The sequence below is a fragment of the Melampsora larici-populina genome (genome assembly GCF_000204055.1).
Source record: "Melampsora larici-populina 98AG31 unplaced genomic scaffold MELLAscaffold_6, whole genome shotgun sequence".
Taxonomy (NCBI): Eukaryota; Fungi; Basidiomycota; class Pucciniomycetes; order Pucciniales; family Melampsoraceae; genus Melampsora; species Melampsora laricis-populina.
Window position 1 is genome coordinate 1,790,514 of NW_006768770.1, and position 16,176 is coordinate 1,806,689.

General features: G+C 41.6%; 4 protein-coding genes across 4 annotated transcripts; 1 reads left to right on the top strand and 3 right to left on the bottom strand.

Annotated features, from left to right (window-relative positions):
- Nucleotides 1-742: 742 nt before the first annotated feature.
- On the bottom strand, nucleotides 743-1,451 carry MELLADRAFT_103635 (uncharacterized protein; the record flags this gene model as incomplete). Its single annotated transcript, XM_007406493.1, has 2 exons — nucleotides 743-1,095; nucleotides 1,223-1,451. The coding sequence occupies 2 exons, from the start codon at nucleotides 1,449-1,451 to the stop codon at nucleotides 743-745; spliced, it is 582 nt and encodes a 193-aa protein (XP_007406555.1).
- Nucleotides 1,452-4,151: 2,700 nt separating this feature from the next.
- MELLADRAFT_103636 (uncharacterized protein) lies at nucleotides 4,152-7,437 on the bottom strand (the record flags this gene model as incomplete). The annotated part of the gene is made up of 4 exons (XM_007406492.1): nucleotides 4,152-4,561; nucleotides 6,240-6,503; nucleotides 6,864-7,170; nucleotides 7,294-7,437. The coding sequence occupies 4 exons, from the start codon at nucleotides 7,435-7,437 to the stop codon at nucleotides 4,152-4,154; spliced, it is 1,125 nt and encodes a 374-aa protein (XP_007406554.1).
- A 2,205-nt stretch (nucleotides 7,438-9,642) lies between these two features.
- Nucleotides 9,643-10,214, top strand: MELLADRAFT_103637 (uncharacterized protein; the record flags this gene model as incomplete). Its single annotated transcript, XM_007406428.1, has 2 exons — nucleotides 9,643-10,107; nucleotides 10,191-10,214. 2 exons carry the CDS (start codon nucleotides 9,643-9,645, stop codon nucleotides 10,212-10,214), a joined length of 489 nt encoding a protein of 162 aa, XP_007406490.1.
- A 3,965-nt stretch (nucleotides 10,215-14,179) lies between these two features.
- On the bottom strand, nucleotides 14,180-14,536 carry MELLADRAFT_103638 (uncharacterized protein; the record flags this gene model as incomplete). The annotated part of the gene is made up of 1 exon (XM_007406491.1): nucleotides 14,180-14,536. One exon carries the CDS (start codon nucleotides 14,534-14,536, stop codon nucleotides 14,180-14,182), a length of 357 nt encoding a protein of 118 aa, XP_007406553.1.
- Nucleotides 14,537-16,176: the final 1,640 nt, after the last annotated feature.

A 16,176-nucleotide genomic window follows, 5' to 3' on the forward strand; every position in this document is an offset into this window, starting at 1 on the left:
GGAAGAAATTGACCACCTTCTTGAAATCGTCCCACGTGGTTTCAAAGTTGTCTTTGTCAACAAACAAATTAACGGAAGGGATATCTTCTACGTTTCGTGGGTATGAGAGGTCATTGATCGGACAAAAGGAGCCGTCTCCCTTTGGGACCGCTCCCAAGGGACTTGTTCAAAAGAAACCGATGTTTTTGTATACTTTGTCTCTTGTGTATGGGCCAAACATCCGGCCGGCGGCAACTTCTTCCTTGATATTTTTCTCTATCTTATCTCTGACTTCTTCAGCTGACCTGTGATTATTGGGTGTATACCATTTCAGATCGCCAATCCGATGTTGCGGGATGCCTTGATGGAAACCGTATTTGAAGCCTCTCTTTCATCATTCCCAGATCTTGCATGCTCTCTTTCCACGCCCTGAGATCCATCTTGCATCTAACTGGTGTCGGCCAAGTTTCGATGTGTGTTGTTTTAGATGTTTGTGCCGTGAACATAGGTAACAAAGCATGGTGGAGTGAATCACTGCTTATTGGGATTTGTCCTATGTTGTTCAAAGGTTTTTCAAGAATTTTTGGGGCAGGGGCATGTTGTTTGACATCTTCTGTCACCGCTGAGCAAACATTTAAATCAATTTTCATTTCAGATTTGTCAGAAAGTGGACATCTATTACAAAAGGTTATACATCAGGGAGGAAAGCCGCTTCAACATGGTGGGTTACAACAAATAGGTTTGAGCAGTGGCCATGGTAGGCTCACACATCTTTGTCCTTGCTTTTCGAGGTTGACTGGGCAGGGCTCTTTCCTTTATCATTGAAGGCTCTTTCTTCATAGGTGACTTCCCTATCATCCTTTTGATATGGAGATCTCAACCTTCTTCCCCTGAAAGATCTACATCTATTACCTCTACCTCTAAAACTGGTGTTATTGTCGTCAAGAGCGTTCTCTCTACTTTTCCAAAAGTTGTTCGCTCTTATCTTTCCTTTTGGGATGTAATCCTCTTCAACTGTGTCTTCTTCATTTCCCAAGTTATCGTGACTTTGGCCTTCTGTGTACCATTTGCCCGTGATGGGATTCTTGTGTTCCCATTTCTGACCTCTTGCATATGCTACACCGTTTCAAGAAACAATGATGGATAAGAAACACAGGGAATAGAGGGCCCATGAGGAATGAAGGGTCAAAGATAATTAGATGATATGCTTGATCAGCGGATTGCTTTGGGGGTTTGAACTCACGGTTTCTGTGACGCATGTCGAACCCGTCTCTTAGGGTTTCAGTCTGATTCTTCGCTATCTCGACTTGTTCTGGTCGTTTGAGCGATGGATCTTGTGGACAGCCGTTTACGTGATGTCCAACAACAATTTGCCTGACTGCTATGTCATATCTGAAAGCTGTCAACCAGCAGTGTTGATCGTCGACTTCCTTCACAAATTTGAAGAGGTCTTGTAGACTAATATGAAGCATATAAATCAGGCTTTCCTGTCTTCTTACGCATCAGCATAGATGGTGTATGCTTACGCTTTGGCAAAGTCTTTATGATCGTATAGATCGTCTTTCAAGTACTCAATCATCAAATCTCCAGCTTTGATCCATTCAAAGCAATCTAGGTACCATTTGCTGTGCGGGGATAGTCCTGTTGGTCTGTGCTTCTTCTTTGTGTTGCTCTTAATGGCTTCAGAATTGTCTCTGTTGATCCATTCTTTGTTGAATACCGTCAAAGGGATGTGCCAGTTGAGTGCCTTTAGATTTTCTCTCCAGAAAGGAGTTAACGGCATGAGAGTACTAGTAGAGCCGACTCCTCTTACAAAGGCTACCAAACCTGAAGGCTTTAAGGTGAATTGTTGTTTAAATCTTTGAACAGGGTCGTGTTTATTTACTAGTTCTGTGACTGTCTTATTGTCGCCTTTCCAAAGAGCTACTTTGACTCATTCATACCAATCTGGCTTTAGACCTAAAGCAAAGGGAGCAAGGCAAGTTGTCTATTCAGCAATTGAACATTGACGGTATTTTTACTACGTGAAATTATGGAGCAGATGTGACGATGGGTAATTGTGTTACTGGTACTAGCAGCGTTATCACTTGATGATGCTTGAATGAGACATCGCTTATAGCGGCATGACATCTGAGAAGAGGTTATAAAAAGAAGTCATTGCTTTTCTAGCGGCATAAATGTGCGTTGCTCTTTCAGCGGCATAAAAAAGTGCATATATGGGATGTGACATCGTCTATGATGATGGCAAGGTGTTCATCGCTATAGCCAGCGGCATTAGAGATCTGATAGAGAAATTGATACCTGACGGCAAGGTGTTCATCGTTATAGCCAGAGGCATTAGAGATCTGATAGAGAAATTGATACCATTCCACTTCACCTCTGGCTACTAGACTCTTGCAATACTATCCGAAGAAAAAACTGGCATTGTGGCCCGATACTATCCGCATCCTATGCGTAAGATGTAAAGCTGCATAAAACACGTCTTTTTGCATCTTATCTTGCCCTGTTTTTCACAATTCCCCTGCTCAGACTTGTCTGACCCTCAGACTCGTCTTCAATGCAGGGTCAGACACATCTGACACCACCTTTCCCCTTTCCTCATGTTGGACAGACTCGTCTGTCCTCAATTCCCACTCTTCTTACCCTCTCCTCTCCTACAACCGTTTGTCCTTCCTCGCCATCAACTACGCGTCCGCCAATTTACCACTTTGTTCAAACACTGGCACGACTGAGCCAGCTATAGCTATACTTTCACCGTTTCCGCCACTTTTTTCAAAGTCATGCAAGGACTGGCTCATCCGGCTATCTATGCTTTCACCAACCCATAACCTTTTTTGAGCAGGACTAACACGATTCAGCCGGCTATGTATGACCCCACACCCACATGAGGGAAAGCATCCCCACTCATTGACCACACACCATCCATCCCAGCCTCCTTCCCTTTCCTGTCCATCTCAATCACCTTGCTTGAATCAATTCCCCAAAGCCGTATTTCTCTCGTTTTTCTCTTGTTTGGATTGAATGACACTCATTTGATTTCAAAGTCCTTAAACACCCCCTATGTCTAACTGGTTGACCGTTGGGATTAAAAGGTCAATCTCGATAGAGTCAATACTTTCATCTGTGAAATCTACCGTAAGACCAGTGCATGTATTTCATAAAACCTTCTCTCACTCTTTATTCGAGATGAATGTATCTATGTTCACTCTTGATTTGAGCTGGGTGGGGTATCACTCGTGCAATAAGAAGCTGAACTACAGATAACAAAACCTACCCAAGGTCAAGTGATCACAATTTGGAATGACGGTCGAGGTCGAGAAATAAAGATATGAAATGACAGTTCAGTCAAGGGGTCTCAAATTGATTTGACAGTTGACTTTGACTGATACACATTGAGTGATACAAACAAACTGACCAAGACACCTTTTGCTACATATGTTATTTGTGAATCTATCTCCTACTTTCATATCGATGAGGTTTCTTGATGGTCACATCCGTGGAATGTGACATGTACAAGAGGTGAGATTGTTCTTCAAAACAATTGGGGTCAGAACGAACAGACGATCTGGGCACTCGTCAAATTTCACTGTGCATGCAAGGGTAGATTGGGATTATTTGATTCACAAGCATGACACAAAGCACCAAAAAGTGTTGATTGAGACACAAAACATATAAACGTGAAATTTGAAATTTGAAACAAAAGCTTATGAAAGATGTAATGTAGACAATTCATTTTCTTTCTTGAAATTGAAGCTGCATGTCTCAAAGGCAGTTTCTGTCTACTTGAAAAAACATACAGAATCTGAAGGTGAGAAGAGACAAGGTATTATTGAAGAAATTTTGGTTTTTGAATTTCGCTTTATGGTTTTCAGTTGTTTTTTGATCGATAAACAATCTTCAACTTTGTGAACTCAAGATGTTTATTGTGAGACTTTAAATTCAATTAATGCACAGATAAAAGGAAATTGTTGAGAATAAAAACGGACAGTAATTGAGTAGCAATGGTACATATAAAATTTCTTTGATTTCACCTTGCGGTTTGAGAGTGATGTGGTTTATGCAATGGAGAAAACGTTAATTTATGAAAATTTAAAAAAGTGAGAAGTGAAGTAATGTATGTCTATTTGGCTTACTTCAATATCAAGCTCAATATCAGCTTTTGATGCAGAGTATCAGAAATTGTTCTCGTCAGGTAAATCGTCACTGTCCTCGTCCAAATCATCCAAATCAGGATCAATGTCCTCCACAATGCCGCATGAGTCCGAGATGCCTCCCCATTCTTCGTCTTCTCCTTGGGTATCTGCTGGATTTGACACCCCACTGTTGTTTGAACCACTGGGGTTGTTCACTTGAATCGGGTCTTCTGTGATCTTCTTGAACTTGAACAAACCAGCCTTTAGGTCATTCAGCCACTGAGTCCGCTTGCTGTTCATTTTGTCAAAACCTAAGAGTAGATCTTCATGTCGCAGGGTAGATCCAGGTAGTTGTACTGCTTCGACTGGATAACCCTTGTCCCTAAGGTATTGAGCGGGGTCGGGCTTGCAAGGGAATCCTTTCTTTGGACAGTCACCAATCACCTTGACTAGATGGAAAGAAAGAATTTATGTATAGTTGTAAGTACATAACACACGTGCGAAAGATATTTGAGAACAAAATGATTGTTAGAAATAGACACCGGTGGAAATAGAAATCGAACACATTGAAAGCTCTTACCTAAATGAGTACGCAGACGCAGACTTAGTTCAGATTTAATCTCGTCTGCAGCCTGCGGTTCTTTTGTTTAAGTGGACTTTGACTGCGAATGTGAACCGTTCACAGCTGCTAATGCTTCTTCCACCGAAGCACCTTGAGTACGAGTGGCGAATATTGCCGGAAAGTTGCTTTTGTTACAAACATAGTCAGCCATATCTTGGTGTGAGGAATACTCTACACACCACCCATCAGAAGCTTTCCCTGCTTCAGTGTGGACATGGGTACCAGCTGCAATGAAATAGTACGCGAAGGCCATCCTGGTCGATTCGTTATGAATCTGCCATCATCAAACCAGTCAGCATGTAAATTGGCCATAATCACAGCCCCCAACTACTGGTCACTGGCAGGCCAGTACATCCGATGTCTCCAAAATGTTTTCAACAAAACTTCAATTTGTTTTCAGCATAACATCCATCTTCTATCAAGATGTTTTGGGTCAGTTACCAGCAAAATATGTCATACCACCAAAATTGAGATGATGTCATACAGCATCATAAACCTGTACAAACCTGCTCCTGTATTTCCCCACCAAGAATATATAGTTTATTAACCTTTGTGACATAAATTGACTGAGTTATTGAGGTTTGAAAAAAAATCACGGACAGAAAATACTATTTTTGTACTATACCTAAGAATTGATTCTGGAATATCTTCCAGCTTCATCAATATACATACACAAAAAATTTGATATTCCTTTTGAAAACATGTTTCTCCACATTTTTGTCCCCTAAAGCCTTCCTGTATGGGCAGTATTTCTATATGTAATTGTGGTGTGTACATGAGCAGTCAACAATTTGATGGATTCTTTGTTTCTAGGCAGAATATGGCAAAGTTTATGGCAGAAACTTTTGTCAAATACCATCTCCATGTATATCAATCAAATTCAGAATGATTTTGGCAATATGTTGCCTCAAAATTTTTATTGGGGCAAAGAACTTCAGAAAATCAAACTTGCAGACACATTCAGGAATTACATGTGGAAATACTGCCCGTACAGAAAGGCTTTAGGGGACAAAAATGTGGAGAAACTTGTTTTCAAAAGGAATATCATGTTTTTTGTGTATGTATATTGATGAAGCTGGAAGATATTCCAGAATCAATTCTTAGGTATAGTACAAAAATAGTATTTTCTGTCCGTGATTTTTTTTTCAAACCTCAATAACTCAGTCAATTTATGTCACAAAGGTTAATAAACTATATATTCTTGGTGGGGAAATACAGGAGCAGGTTTGTACAGGTTTATGATGCTGTATGACATCATCTCAATTTTGGTGGTCTCCCAACCACTTCTCAACAAATTCTCAATCGATGGATGTTATCCACTTGATATCCATTTCATAATTTTCTCATAACTTGCTCATAACTTGCTAGGGTGGGTGGGAGGCACTGGCCTGCCAGTGACTTGTGATTGGGGGCTGTGAATGGAAGGAAATTCAATTATTGTACCTCAGGATGGATTTCTTTCACACGCTTCCGCGAGAGTCAATTGTGGTCTGCAAGTGACTGACCGTCTGGGATCCCTGCTGCCACGTTGGCGTAAACCTTGGATACTTTATTGCTAGAAACCGATTCGTCGTAAAGGATCTGCAACTCGTCGCAATCTGCAGATGAGAGTTTGACCGGCTTGACCTTTTTGGGCAAAGGTAATCCAGACAGAGTGAAGAATATTGTGGGGTCATAAACAAGTTGTTCCATATCAGGTAGACTGGTCCACTTGTTGCCAATGATCTTGTTACGTTCAGCAAGTTTGGCTGGTTGACCTGATGGAGGCACTGTAGTCAAGAATAAGCAACATACACGCAAATAGATGGTTGTGTGAGGTCATGGTGGGACTCACTATGCGTCTCTGCAACAAACTTAGAGAATTTTATCCAGAGACGATAGCCATCTTTCTTACGCAATGATCCAAGATCCCCACTTGCAAAAACAAGAACAATTCACGGATATAAGTAATTGCAAAAGACATAAGTAATTAAAAGTAAGGTTGCTGAGAACAACTGACATGGCTTTGTCGAGTGTAAATAAGCTTACATTTCCCATCAAAGCAAGCATCTCTTTGTGATGATTGTAGAGCGTCTTGATTGCTTCCGCTTCGGTTTGGATGTTCGGAGGTACCCCCGAGCCAGTCTTACCAGATCGACGTCGAGCTTCAGAAATTCTTGAAGTTGGCCATGCGTTTGCCAGTGACTTGTAGTTTGAGACTGTAGGAAGGGTCCATTTGTCATCTAATAAGCTGTTTGTTGAAGTCTGTGTGGTTGTGTTAGTAGTTGTGTAATTTGAAGAATCTGCCAGTTGAGTTCGAGGACGCTTAGTGGCCGGTTCTTGGGGACAATTGTGAATTTCAAAATCTTCCTCTTCTGATTCAGAAAGGTCATTGTTGGGGTTAAACTGGTCACTGAGATTGTCATCACTTTGAAAGTCCTCTTCATACCGGCTCCTCTTGTTGGTTTGTCAAAGATTGCGTTTGGGTTGGGTTGTAGCCAGATCGATCTGCATTTGCATTTGATTAGTCGATGTTCTGGCCAAGTCAGTTGTAGAAGATTTGGTGTTTGTGATGGTAACAGCTTGAGAGCGGGTAGGTCTCTTCTTGCTTTGGGTTGCTGGTGGAACAGTATTTCGAACTTGGCCAGAACGGCTAGCACTGGTACTGGAGATGGTCGCATTGGTAGGAGAAGGTTGAGATTGTTGGGATCGGGTGTTTCTCATGCTGGGTGGAAGGAATGGACAAGGGAGTTAGAGACGTGGAGTGGGCTGGGGAGTGTAAACAGGAAAGATATCCAGTTTGAGAATTTAGAACAATAAAATAATACTTCCATCCGTAGACTTTTGTACATGTTAAGGTATATATAATGTATTAAATCCTGAGGTGCGTGGATGAAATTCAGCATTATTGGGTTCTTGTAATGCCATGTTTTTCATTTATCTTTTTTCTTTTTTCTTCTGTTGTAATAAAATCACCTTTCACTCTATCACTAACCCTCAAGAAGGAACAGACATTTTCTGGAAGCGCAACCAACATTTGCAAATTTGGCAAGCTAGGAATGATCTTGCTTTTATTCCCTTGATCCTGATTCGATTATTTAGCAAACAAAAGAGAGTCTAATCAATATAAATATAAATTTGTTGTGAATGTAAAGTCTCACATTCTTCATTTACATTAAAAATTGTTTGCGGGTTGGAAAATGTGTAACATATTTTGCTTTTGATGTGACTATTTGATGCACCTCAATCACTTTGATCTACTTAGTGTTTAGTGATATAATTTCACCAACCAATGAAACTATAGTGGATGTCTGTTTATCTACAAAAGATGTCTTTTCATCTAAATGCCTTGCATTGTTGTCATATCTGAAAACTATGGGCACGTGGCTGTAACCTGAGATCAAATATTATGCTCCCTTACAAGATTGTATTATTTGTGAATCAGGCTGTACTGGAATGATGATGAGAATCATATTGGAGAATATATATTGGATGCTTCTAAAGATTCATTAGTATTCATCCAAATCTTTACAACCACCTAGGTATAATACATTAAATTATAACAAGATTTTGAATGTGGCCTGATTTGGAAACTAAGTTAATGCTGCAGTGGGATTTGTGTTTGGAGTTGGAACAAAAACTTGTGTTATGATATGAAGTAGTATTATCATTGGACAAAAGTAATTCATACACACCTCAATTTTGCTTCAAAAGAATTTGTTTATTGGTACTTAATCCGTGGTACCACATTTTATACCACTGGTGCTTTATAACCCTTGGATTATAATATATAATCACTCTTTGGGAGTTTGTATCTGTGAATATTACATTAACTCATGTACCTAATAGAGATTATTGCTTTAAATGAGTGACATACTGAGCTTAACATGGTGAGTGTTGTGTACTTTGTGCCGATGAGTATGTGATCTGTCATGGGGGTATCTAGAAAAAGTTTTCCTTATAGACCATTCATAAGAAAAGCACCTCATATATTATTAACAAGGCTATAAGCGGTTCTTTGGGTGGTCTATGGGTGACCACAATGGTTCATATTTATAGAAAAGTCTTACATAAATCTACAACAGCTTCAACATTTGGGTTTGTACAAAAACTCCAAAAGTTTTACTTGTCAAGTGTGTTTCTGCAATATTGCAATTATGGGGGTACAAAAGCCACTCCAAGAGCCATAAGTGGTTCTTCAAGTGGTACCATCCTGTATAAAAGTGATAAATTTTATGGCCCAACACTCCAAGAGTCCAACCCAGCTTCAACTTTTAGGTTTGTCCAAAAACTCCAGGAGTTTTACTTCTGCAATGTGTTACCACAAACACAGCAAAATCATGTCTATAGCCACAAACTAGGCTATACATGGTAATTTTAGCATCTTTAGGGATTTCCTATTGGATTTGATTGAAATCTTGATAAACTGCCAGTATTTTCTGCCTTCAAGTTTTTGGATTGTACAAAAACCCCAAGAGTTTGACTTGTTTGTAGCCACACAGTACAACAAAAGGTGTTGTGAAAAGCAACCACTCTAACACATATGGTTTCTTGTACACAAGTCCACCCTTTTCTTTTCACTTAAGATGGTGTATTGGAAAGGTATGCGTGTTTTGGAAACACACATGTCCATGATTAAATGAAGGAGTTGAAAAAATATATCAAAATGAAATCACAATTAAATGGTTAATGGTTCACCAATCATTTACCAAAGCGGATACAATAATGATTTTTTGGCTTTATATAACTCACCTTCCATCAAAAGGAATGTTTAATAAGGCTCCTGTGTCTGCCATTCCTTTATTATCGTTCTCATTGCATCATCCTCTTTCTCCTTGCATTAGTCTTTTTTTGAAGTATTTATTTCAGCTTATCCCGCATCTTTCTCTCCTCTCATCCAAATCAATCCAGCAGTTTTACGTTGATCTGATGGGGCAGAAGGGACGAGTCATCAAGGGTCCACTAGGTCCAAAACCAAAGAGACAGAGAGCGCCTGGGGCACCCAAAGGTTCATCTCAGGCTGATGCTGAGCTTACGGCAGTGGAATTTCAATCTGCGCTGGCAAACGCCGAAGAATTGAACAGAGCGCTCGCCAAAGTTCAGAACCAGCAAGATAATCAAAATTATCCATATGCGGACCAACAAGGTCATCTACATAGTCCACCCTCCAATGCTGACATGAATGGACCCAAACCAAATATTGGCTACAAGTCATCATCATCCGTTTCATCTCAATCGGTTATGGTGGACGCTCCTACGCCTCAATCAACAGGATTACCTATGTCTTTTGGAGAGTATATCAGGGGTGCATATTACAAATCTAAGCAGCTAAAGGAACACATTAGGTGGAAGAAAGTACTTGGACCAATGTTTGCTACTTATATGTCTCAATCAGTCAAGACCTCTCAATGGGGAGATTGTCAAAAGTGGGATCAGGACTTCAATGAACCTTGCACTTGTGGAGTTGGAGATCTTAGGACGCGATTGGTGGACTTGGTTGATCTTGTTTGTGAGTTGTATGCCTGCCCAGTACATAAACCCACAATCATTACTAATCACAAACAATCTGTTGCTGTAGCTCGTGGGAAGCGAGAAATCCAGTTTTGCAAATGTACATCGGATCAAGTGAGATTAATGCGAATGGGATACATTGGAGGGTCTCCAATTCATCCTCAAACAGCATTTTTGATTTGGCTTATTCGCTATCATCACACACTGTGGAAGCATTGCACAGTTCGTATGCAGGGTTTTGCATTGGTGGTAGACGAGTTTCTTGACCCTGCTAATCCCCTCATTCTAGTACCGGGAACCACACAGGTGAGTTTTTTTTCACATTCATTTCCTGTACTTATTTGTGCCATTAATTGAATTGTATTATACATTGTAACCATTCTGTTTTAGCCACGTCTGTGGCGAAAAACTCTCTCTGGTGCAGTTGATGCCTTTTGAGACATGCTGCTAATGGAAGACAAGCTTGCTGAGCTTGCACTAGACCTTTCTTATTTGGACAAGCTGGCTTCCAATTGTCCCCGATGCTTTGGTTCCTTCCTGGGTAACAACGAGAAAGACGAGCCCGATTACATAGTGTGCTTTGATGGGAACTTCCAGCATCGGAGACACACAGCAGCCAGCCGCGAGTACAAGGAACGAGAAACTTCGTATCCATCACTTTTCATGAATCAAGTGAAAGTAGATGAGTGGGCTCCAGGTCCATCACGTAAAAACAAGGATATTGGTGTTTGAGTAAGATTAAAATACATACGATTGCTCTCTTTGATACCTTTTTGAAACATATCTGTCATCTATTTTTGCCACAGGACACCTGCACTGCACAGCATACAGCTGCTGCAGACCATTGAGGAGCTTCCACTTGGAAAGGCTGTGACGAGACCGGCTTGATTGGTATGGCTTGCCGCCATGATCACATCTTGCGATTGGTTAACGTTGTTAAAAGCGGTGAAAAGTATGTTTTACCAGATATAAAACGCTGGTATCATTTTTTCATTCTTCAATACTGAGACAGAATTGCATCTTCTTATGGGTACAGACAATATTATGTACTCGCTTTGCTGGACGAGATTCTGGCACACACATCCAAAGCCGCTGATCGCCCAACACAGCTGGGAATACTGTACGACATCGGTTGTACTTTGGAGAAAAGCATCAAGAAGGTAATATGTATCTTATTTATGGATTTCATTAATTAATTCAATCATGAGTTCTGAGACTAGCTGAGACTTTCTTGAATTAGAATCAACTATTCAAGACTGAGTGGGAGAACGATCAACTCAAATTTGGCACAAGTGTGTTCCACTCTTATGTACACCAGTGGACGTGTCAACTTCAGTACAATCCTTGATTGAACAAGGGCTGGGGTCTCTCGGATGGGGAGGGACTTGAGCGCAACTGGTCCTTTTTGTCACCGCTAGTAATGCCCAATCGCTACTCCACAAGACAACACCGGCTCAATACATTACATCTCCATAGCAAGCATCGCAACACGATCTTGCGTGCAAACGCAGGTTTGTTTTGAACCAAGCTTCCAGCGTATTGAGTTGAATGAGCTGCTAATAAAGTGTTTCAACAACAGTTGGCTCTGCGCAAAACAAGCTACAACATGCGCAAGCATCTTTTGACCAGGCCACCACGAAATTGAATGAGCTGTTGACCTCAAATGATATCTACACACTTGACTATTTTACGGGTCAGTGGAAAAGACAGCAGACATTGCAGAGGGCTGCCATGGAAAACGAAAGTGTTCGTAAGCTTGAGGAACAGGTGACTGAATTACTTGACCTAGAGGAGAAGCTATGTGTCTCGCAGTGGGTCCCTTGTTCATGTTGGCTTACTAATTATATTAGAAGCTAAAGAGCTCACTTGTACTTTCAATGACAACAGCGCTCAGCTTTTAAGTTTGCAAACAGCACATATCAGAAATAGAAGCGAAGCAGAACAGGAACAGATGCTCACTTTACCTGGTTCAATTGTTGCACTTGAAGAGGCAATCGGCGGGGTGGTTTCACATTTAGGATCGGAAGAGTTTCGGAATCTCACGCAAGTCCGGAATAGTAAGTCCATCTAATTGTACTGCTCAATTAGAAATAAAGGTTCTGATGTTGGAAGTGGCAGATCCAAAGGCTGGTGCACTTATCCGAGTTCGCATAGCAAAGAATAAGCTCTATGAAGCCAAAGTTGGGATTTTAGAGGCGCAGAAACGATGGGAAAAGCATGGCCAAGGTATTTCACCTGCCTTTTGTTTCTTTTTGATTATCTCTTTTGAAACATATCTGATACATATGTATACGTATGGCGAGCAGGAACGCGTGTACAACAGAGCTTAAAGCAGTTTATGCAAAATAAGCAGGCCTTGTTCAAGCGGAAGTTTGATTCATTCAAACTACAAGTTTCTAAATAAAACTCTATTCTCCCCTTGAGTGAATTACACTGCCCTTCCTACGATGAGGCAAAAGGAATGTTGATAGAAGACCAATTTTGGAAGTTGGGTTCACTCTCACATCCCACCGAGGCTTGGGCAGTCGATAAAGGAACTAAGGACGGGATTCAAGCGTTCTTACAGCAGCGAAGCTGTACTGAGGAGCTTTGTCGTATCAGTCGGGAGATTCGGCAGATGATGCTCTATGCTATCCAAACAGATGAGAAACTAGACAAGCTCTGTGATCTATGTGTTAAAGGTATAAGACGATCTTTGTATTGCAACCCATTTAGTCATACAGTACTACATAAAACTAAACAAGACTTCTAAGCTAATACATCGTTTTAATTGTGTTTGGTATTCAGAGTGGGACCCGGAATGTCATGGAAAGGATAGCCCGATTGATTTGGTCCAGCCAGGTGGGCGACAGGCAAAAGAGGTATGGAACGAAAGCAGGACCGTGCTAAATGCAGTACACATGAATCTTAGTCAGTCGCACAGCCGAGTTTGGATGAGCTGGAATACTCACATGGTTGAACTGCTGAGAGGGACACAAGAGTACAGCAAATCGACTGTTCAATTTGATGACAGATTAGTTCTTCATTGGGGCAGACTGATTGTGAAGTGTAAGACTCAGTGGGAGAGGAATGTAAATGCATCAAGTATTGAATCCAAGATGCTTGATGATCAGGAGGTGCTTGAGCAGAGTATGCTTCTGTGGGGCGAGGAGGAAGAGGAAATTCGGGTGCCGCATGATGAGCTTGAGGTAGACAAAGGAGTCGAGGGGGATGACGATGGAGACGAGGCTGGTCAGTGGTAAAGATAACCTAGAACAAGAAGAAATTTGATTTCGAGGTCTTTGTCAGTATTGAGCAAATTGTTTCGGTTGTTTTGATCACATGTAAATAGTTGTATCATACGAAATTTGTACATCTGTACTCTTGGTGGAATTCCATATAGTTGTGATGAAGCTTTAACATTGACAAAGATGAAGCTTGCACCTGAATAATGAAGTGATGTGCTGTGATTGAAAGACTCGATATTGTCCATAACGTAAGTTTGAGTTTGAGGTGTTTGATTCTGGTGCTTGTGTTGTCAGTGGAAGGTGGCAAGAATGGTGGAAGGGTAGGTTATGGCGGAAACGAAATGATTGAGCAGGGGAGCAAGATGATTAAGAGGAAAGGTGAGTGTGTCAGGTGGCGTGTCATATGTAGGTGTTTATGTAGTAGGGAATCAAGGACAGATGAGTCTGTCCAACATGAGGAAAGGGGGAAAGGTGGTGTCCGATGTGTCTGACCCTGCATTGAAGACGAGTCTGAGGGTCAGACAAGTCTGAGCCAGGGGACTTGTGAAAAACAGGGCAAGATAAGATGCGAAAATACGCGTTTTATGCAGCTTTACATCTTATGCATAGGATGCGGATAGTATCGGGCCACAATGCCAGTTTTTTCTTTGGATAGTATTGCAGGAGTCTAGTAGCCAGAGGTGTTCCACTTACTGGAATTGTTCGCTATTAAGTCTGAGCATTGCAAGCTAGATGTTGATTTCTCTTGGTCTTCTGAGTCTGACCCAAGGTTTATTGTTTCCTTTTACCACAATCTTGAGGATTACGTAGTTGGTCGCACTTTTGTTTTCCATTCTTGGTGCGGCTATGCTGGTATTCTTCAGATTGTTGTTTGTTGTATCTAAAGAGTTGTCGCCTTTGTCGTTGTTTCCCTCGTTAGTGGTTTCTTTGTCGACGTTATTACCATCTTCGTTGTGTTGACCGGTTTCTTTGATGTCTTTCTTAAATGCTTTTTGCTTTGCTGCCGTTTTCTTCCTCATAGTTTTCTCCTTCAAGCTGGTTTCGACAGTGTTGATCAGGTTTGTGTCTGATTCAGTGCTTGACATTTTGAAAAGAGGAGCGGGAGGTAACCCTTGCACAATAAGAGAGGGAGAGAAGCAGGGGAGGCTAAAAGGTCTTTGAGAAAGTCAGAGACTATCTTCTGGGAGACAACTTTAGGTGAATCCGTCTTTCCAGGCACAGCCCGGTTGGCTAGGCACGTCCGGCTACCTGGCAAGGGCTTGTAGCCGGGAGGGTTTCTCCCTTGGTCTCCGGTGACGTGGACCGAGGTTATTCCTCGTGCCTCGTCAAAACTGACCATTAGTTTTATCATTCAATTTGTTTCATCAAGGGTGTTAATGGGGGTTAGATAGTAGGGAGGTAAAAAATATTTTTTCAGTGAAAGTTATTTGTTGTCAGGCATCTCATAGATACAGAATTGTAAGGCCTCAGGCCTCCCCAAGGGGTTTTGTTTTGTTCTTGGGCGTTTGACTTAGTTTTCTCATCTTTTTTCATATTCCTCATCAGTATAAGAAATTCAAGATCTTGTTTTGGTGGCCGCCGCTCCGCGGCCCCCTCCGCGTAACTCTAGCCAGTGTGTCTCAGACTAAGTAGAAAAGTTCCCATGGTAACTAATTCCCCCTTGTTATCAAAGGTGGCACAATTGTCATCGTAAATCAACTTGTAAAACCTGCAGACAATACCAAACTTGAGTGTAAATCTACATCAAAGCCTTGACCTATCAAAAGGGCTTACGCGGAAGTGTATAAGGTGCCTGGAACACTCAAACGGTGCAGCTGCAGATCCACCTGTGCCCAGATACTACCTCCCCCCCACCAGCTCTACACAATTGAAAGATTCGTATGGCTTTGCGTTGCTGTTCACCAAACAAGGTCAGCCTCCGTGATGCAGGACGCAAGCGGTTCAGAAAAGGACACTCAAAAGGTACGCAATACAGAGTGGCAGAGCCAATGGAGCTTGCCTCCAATAGACATCTTCGTCCATCCCATCGGCGGTATCCCCACACTGTCTGGCGATCTAGATAGCCGCTCAGGGGAATCATTAAAATGCAGGGAAACCATTTGAATACTCTGCAAGATTGACTTACACGGTGTACAAGCCTTTTGAGGCAGGGCACGGTGGCTTCTGGGTTGTTTTTAATGTTGTGCAACACCTAAGAAACAAGTTGGCAACGTGAAACGGTGAGCAATGCAAAAGAGTTCTAGAGACCCAAGGCAAATGTGAGATAGAGGGAGGGAATCATCATTGACATACTAAGTTGTGCAAACGCTCGCGCGCGTGTTTGCCAGTGTCTTTAATTAAGGTTGCATACTTCTGCCAGAGGTATGCAACCTTAATTATCCCTGTTTTCTATCTTTGATTAGTAACAATAGCTTCTACCGTTCTTATAAAATGGCACCAAATGTCTCAACTCTCAGTCTTGCTCCTCCTGCGAAAACCGGTCCTACTCTTTGCCCACGCAGCCCCTCTGCTCCTAAGCCTGGATATGTGATCCAATCACCCAACTCTTGTCTTCCTGTTCATTGTCCTGCCTCCAGCAATAGTGATCTACCCCATCTTGACCTTGCTGGAAGTCCTTACGATCCAACTCAGGCTCACAGTGACTCTGACTCTGAAGAATCTGTTGTGGAGATCACCAGAGCCAAAGACTTCTTGGCAATGATACCAAAAAAGAAGACCAACCAAG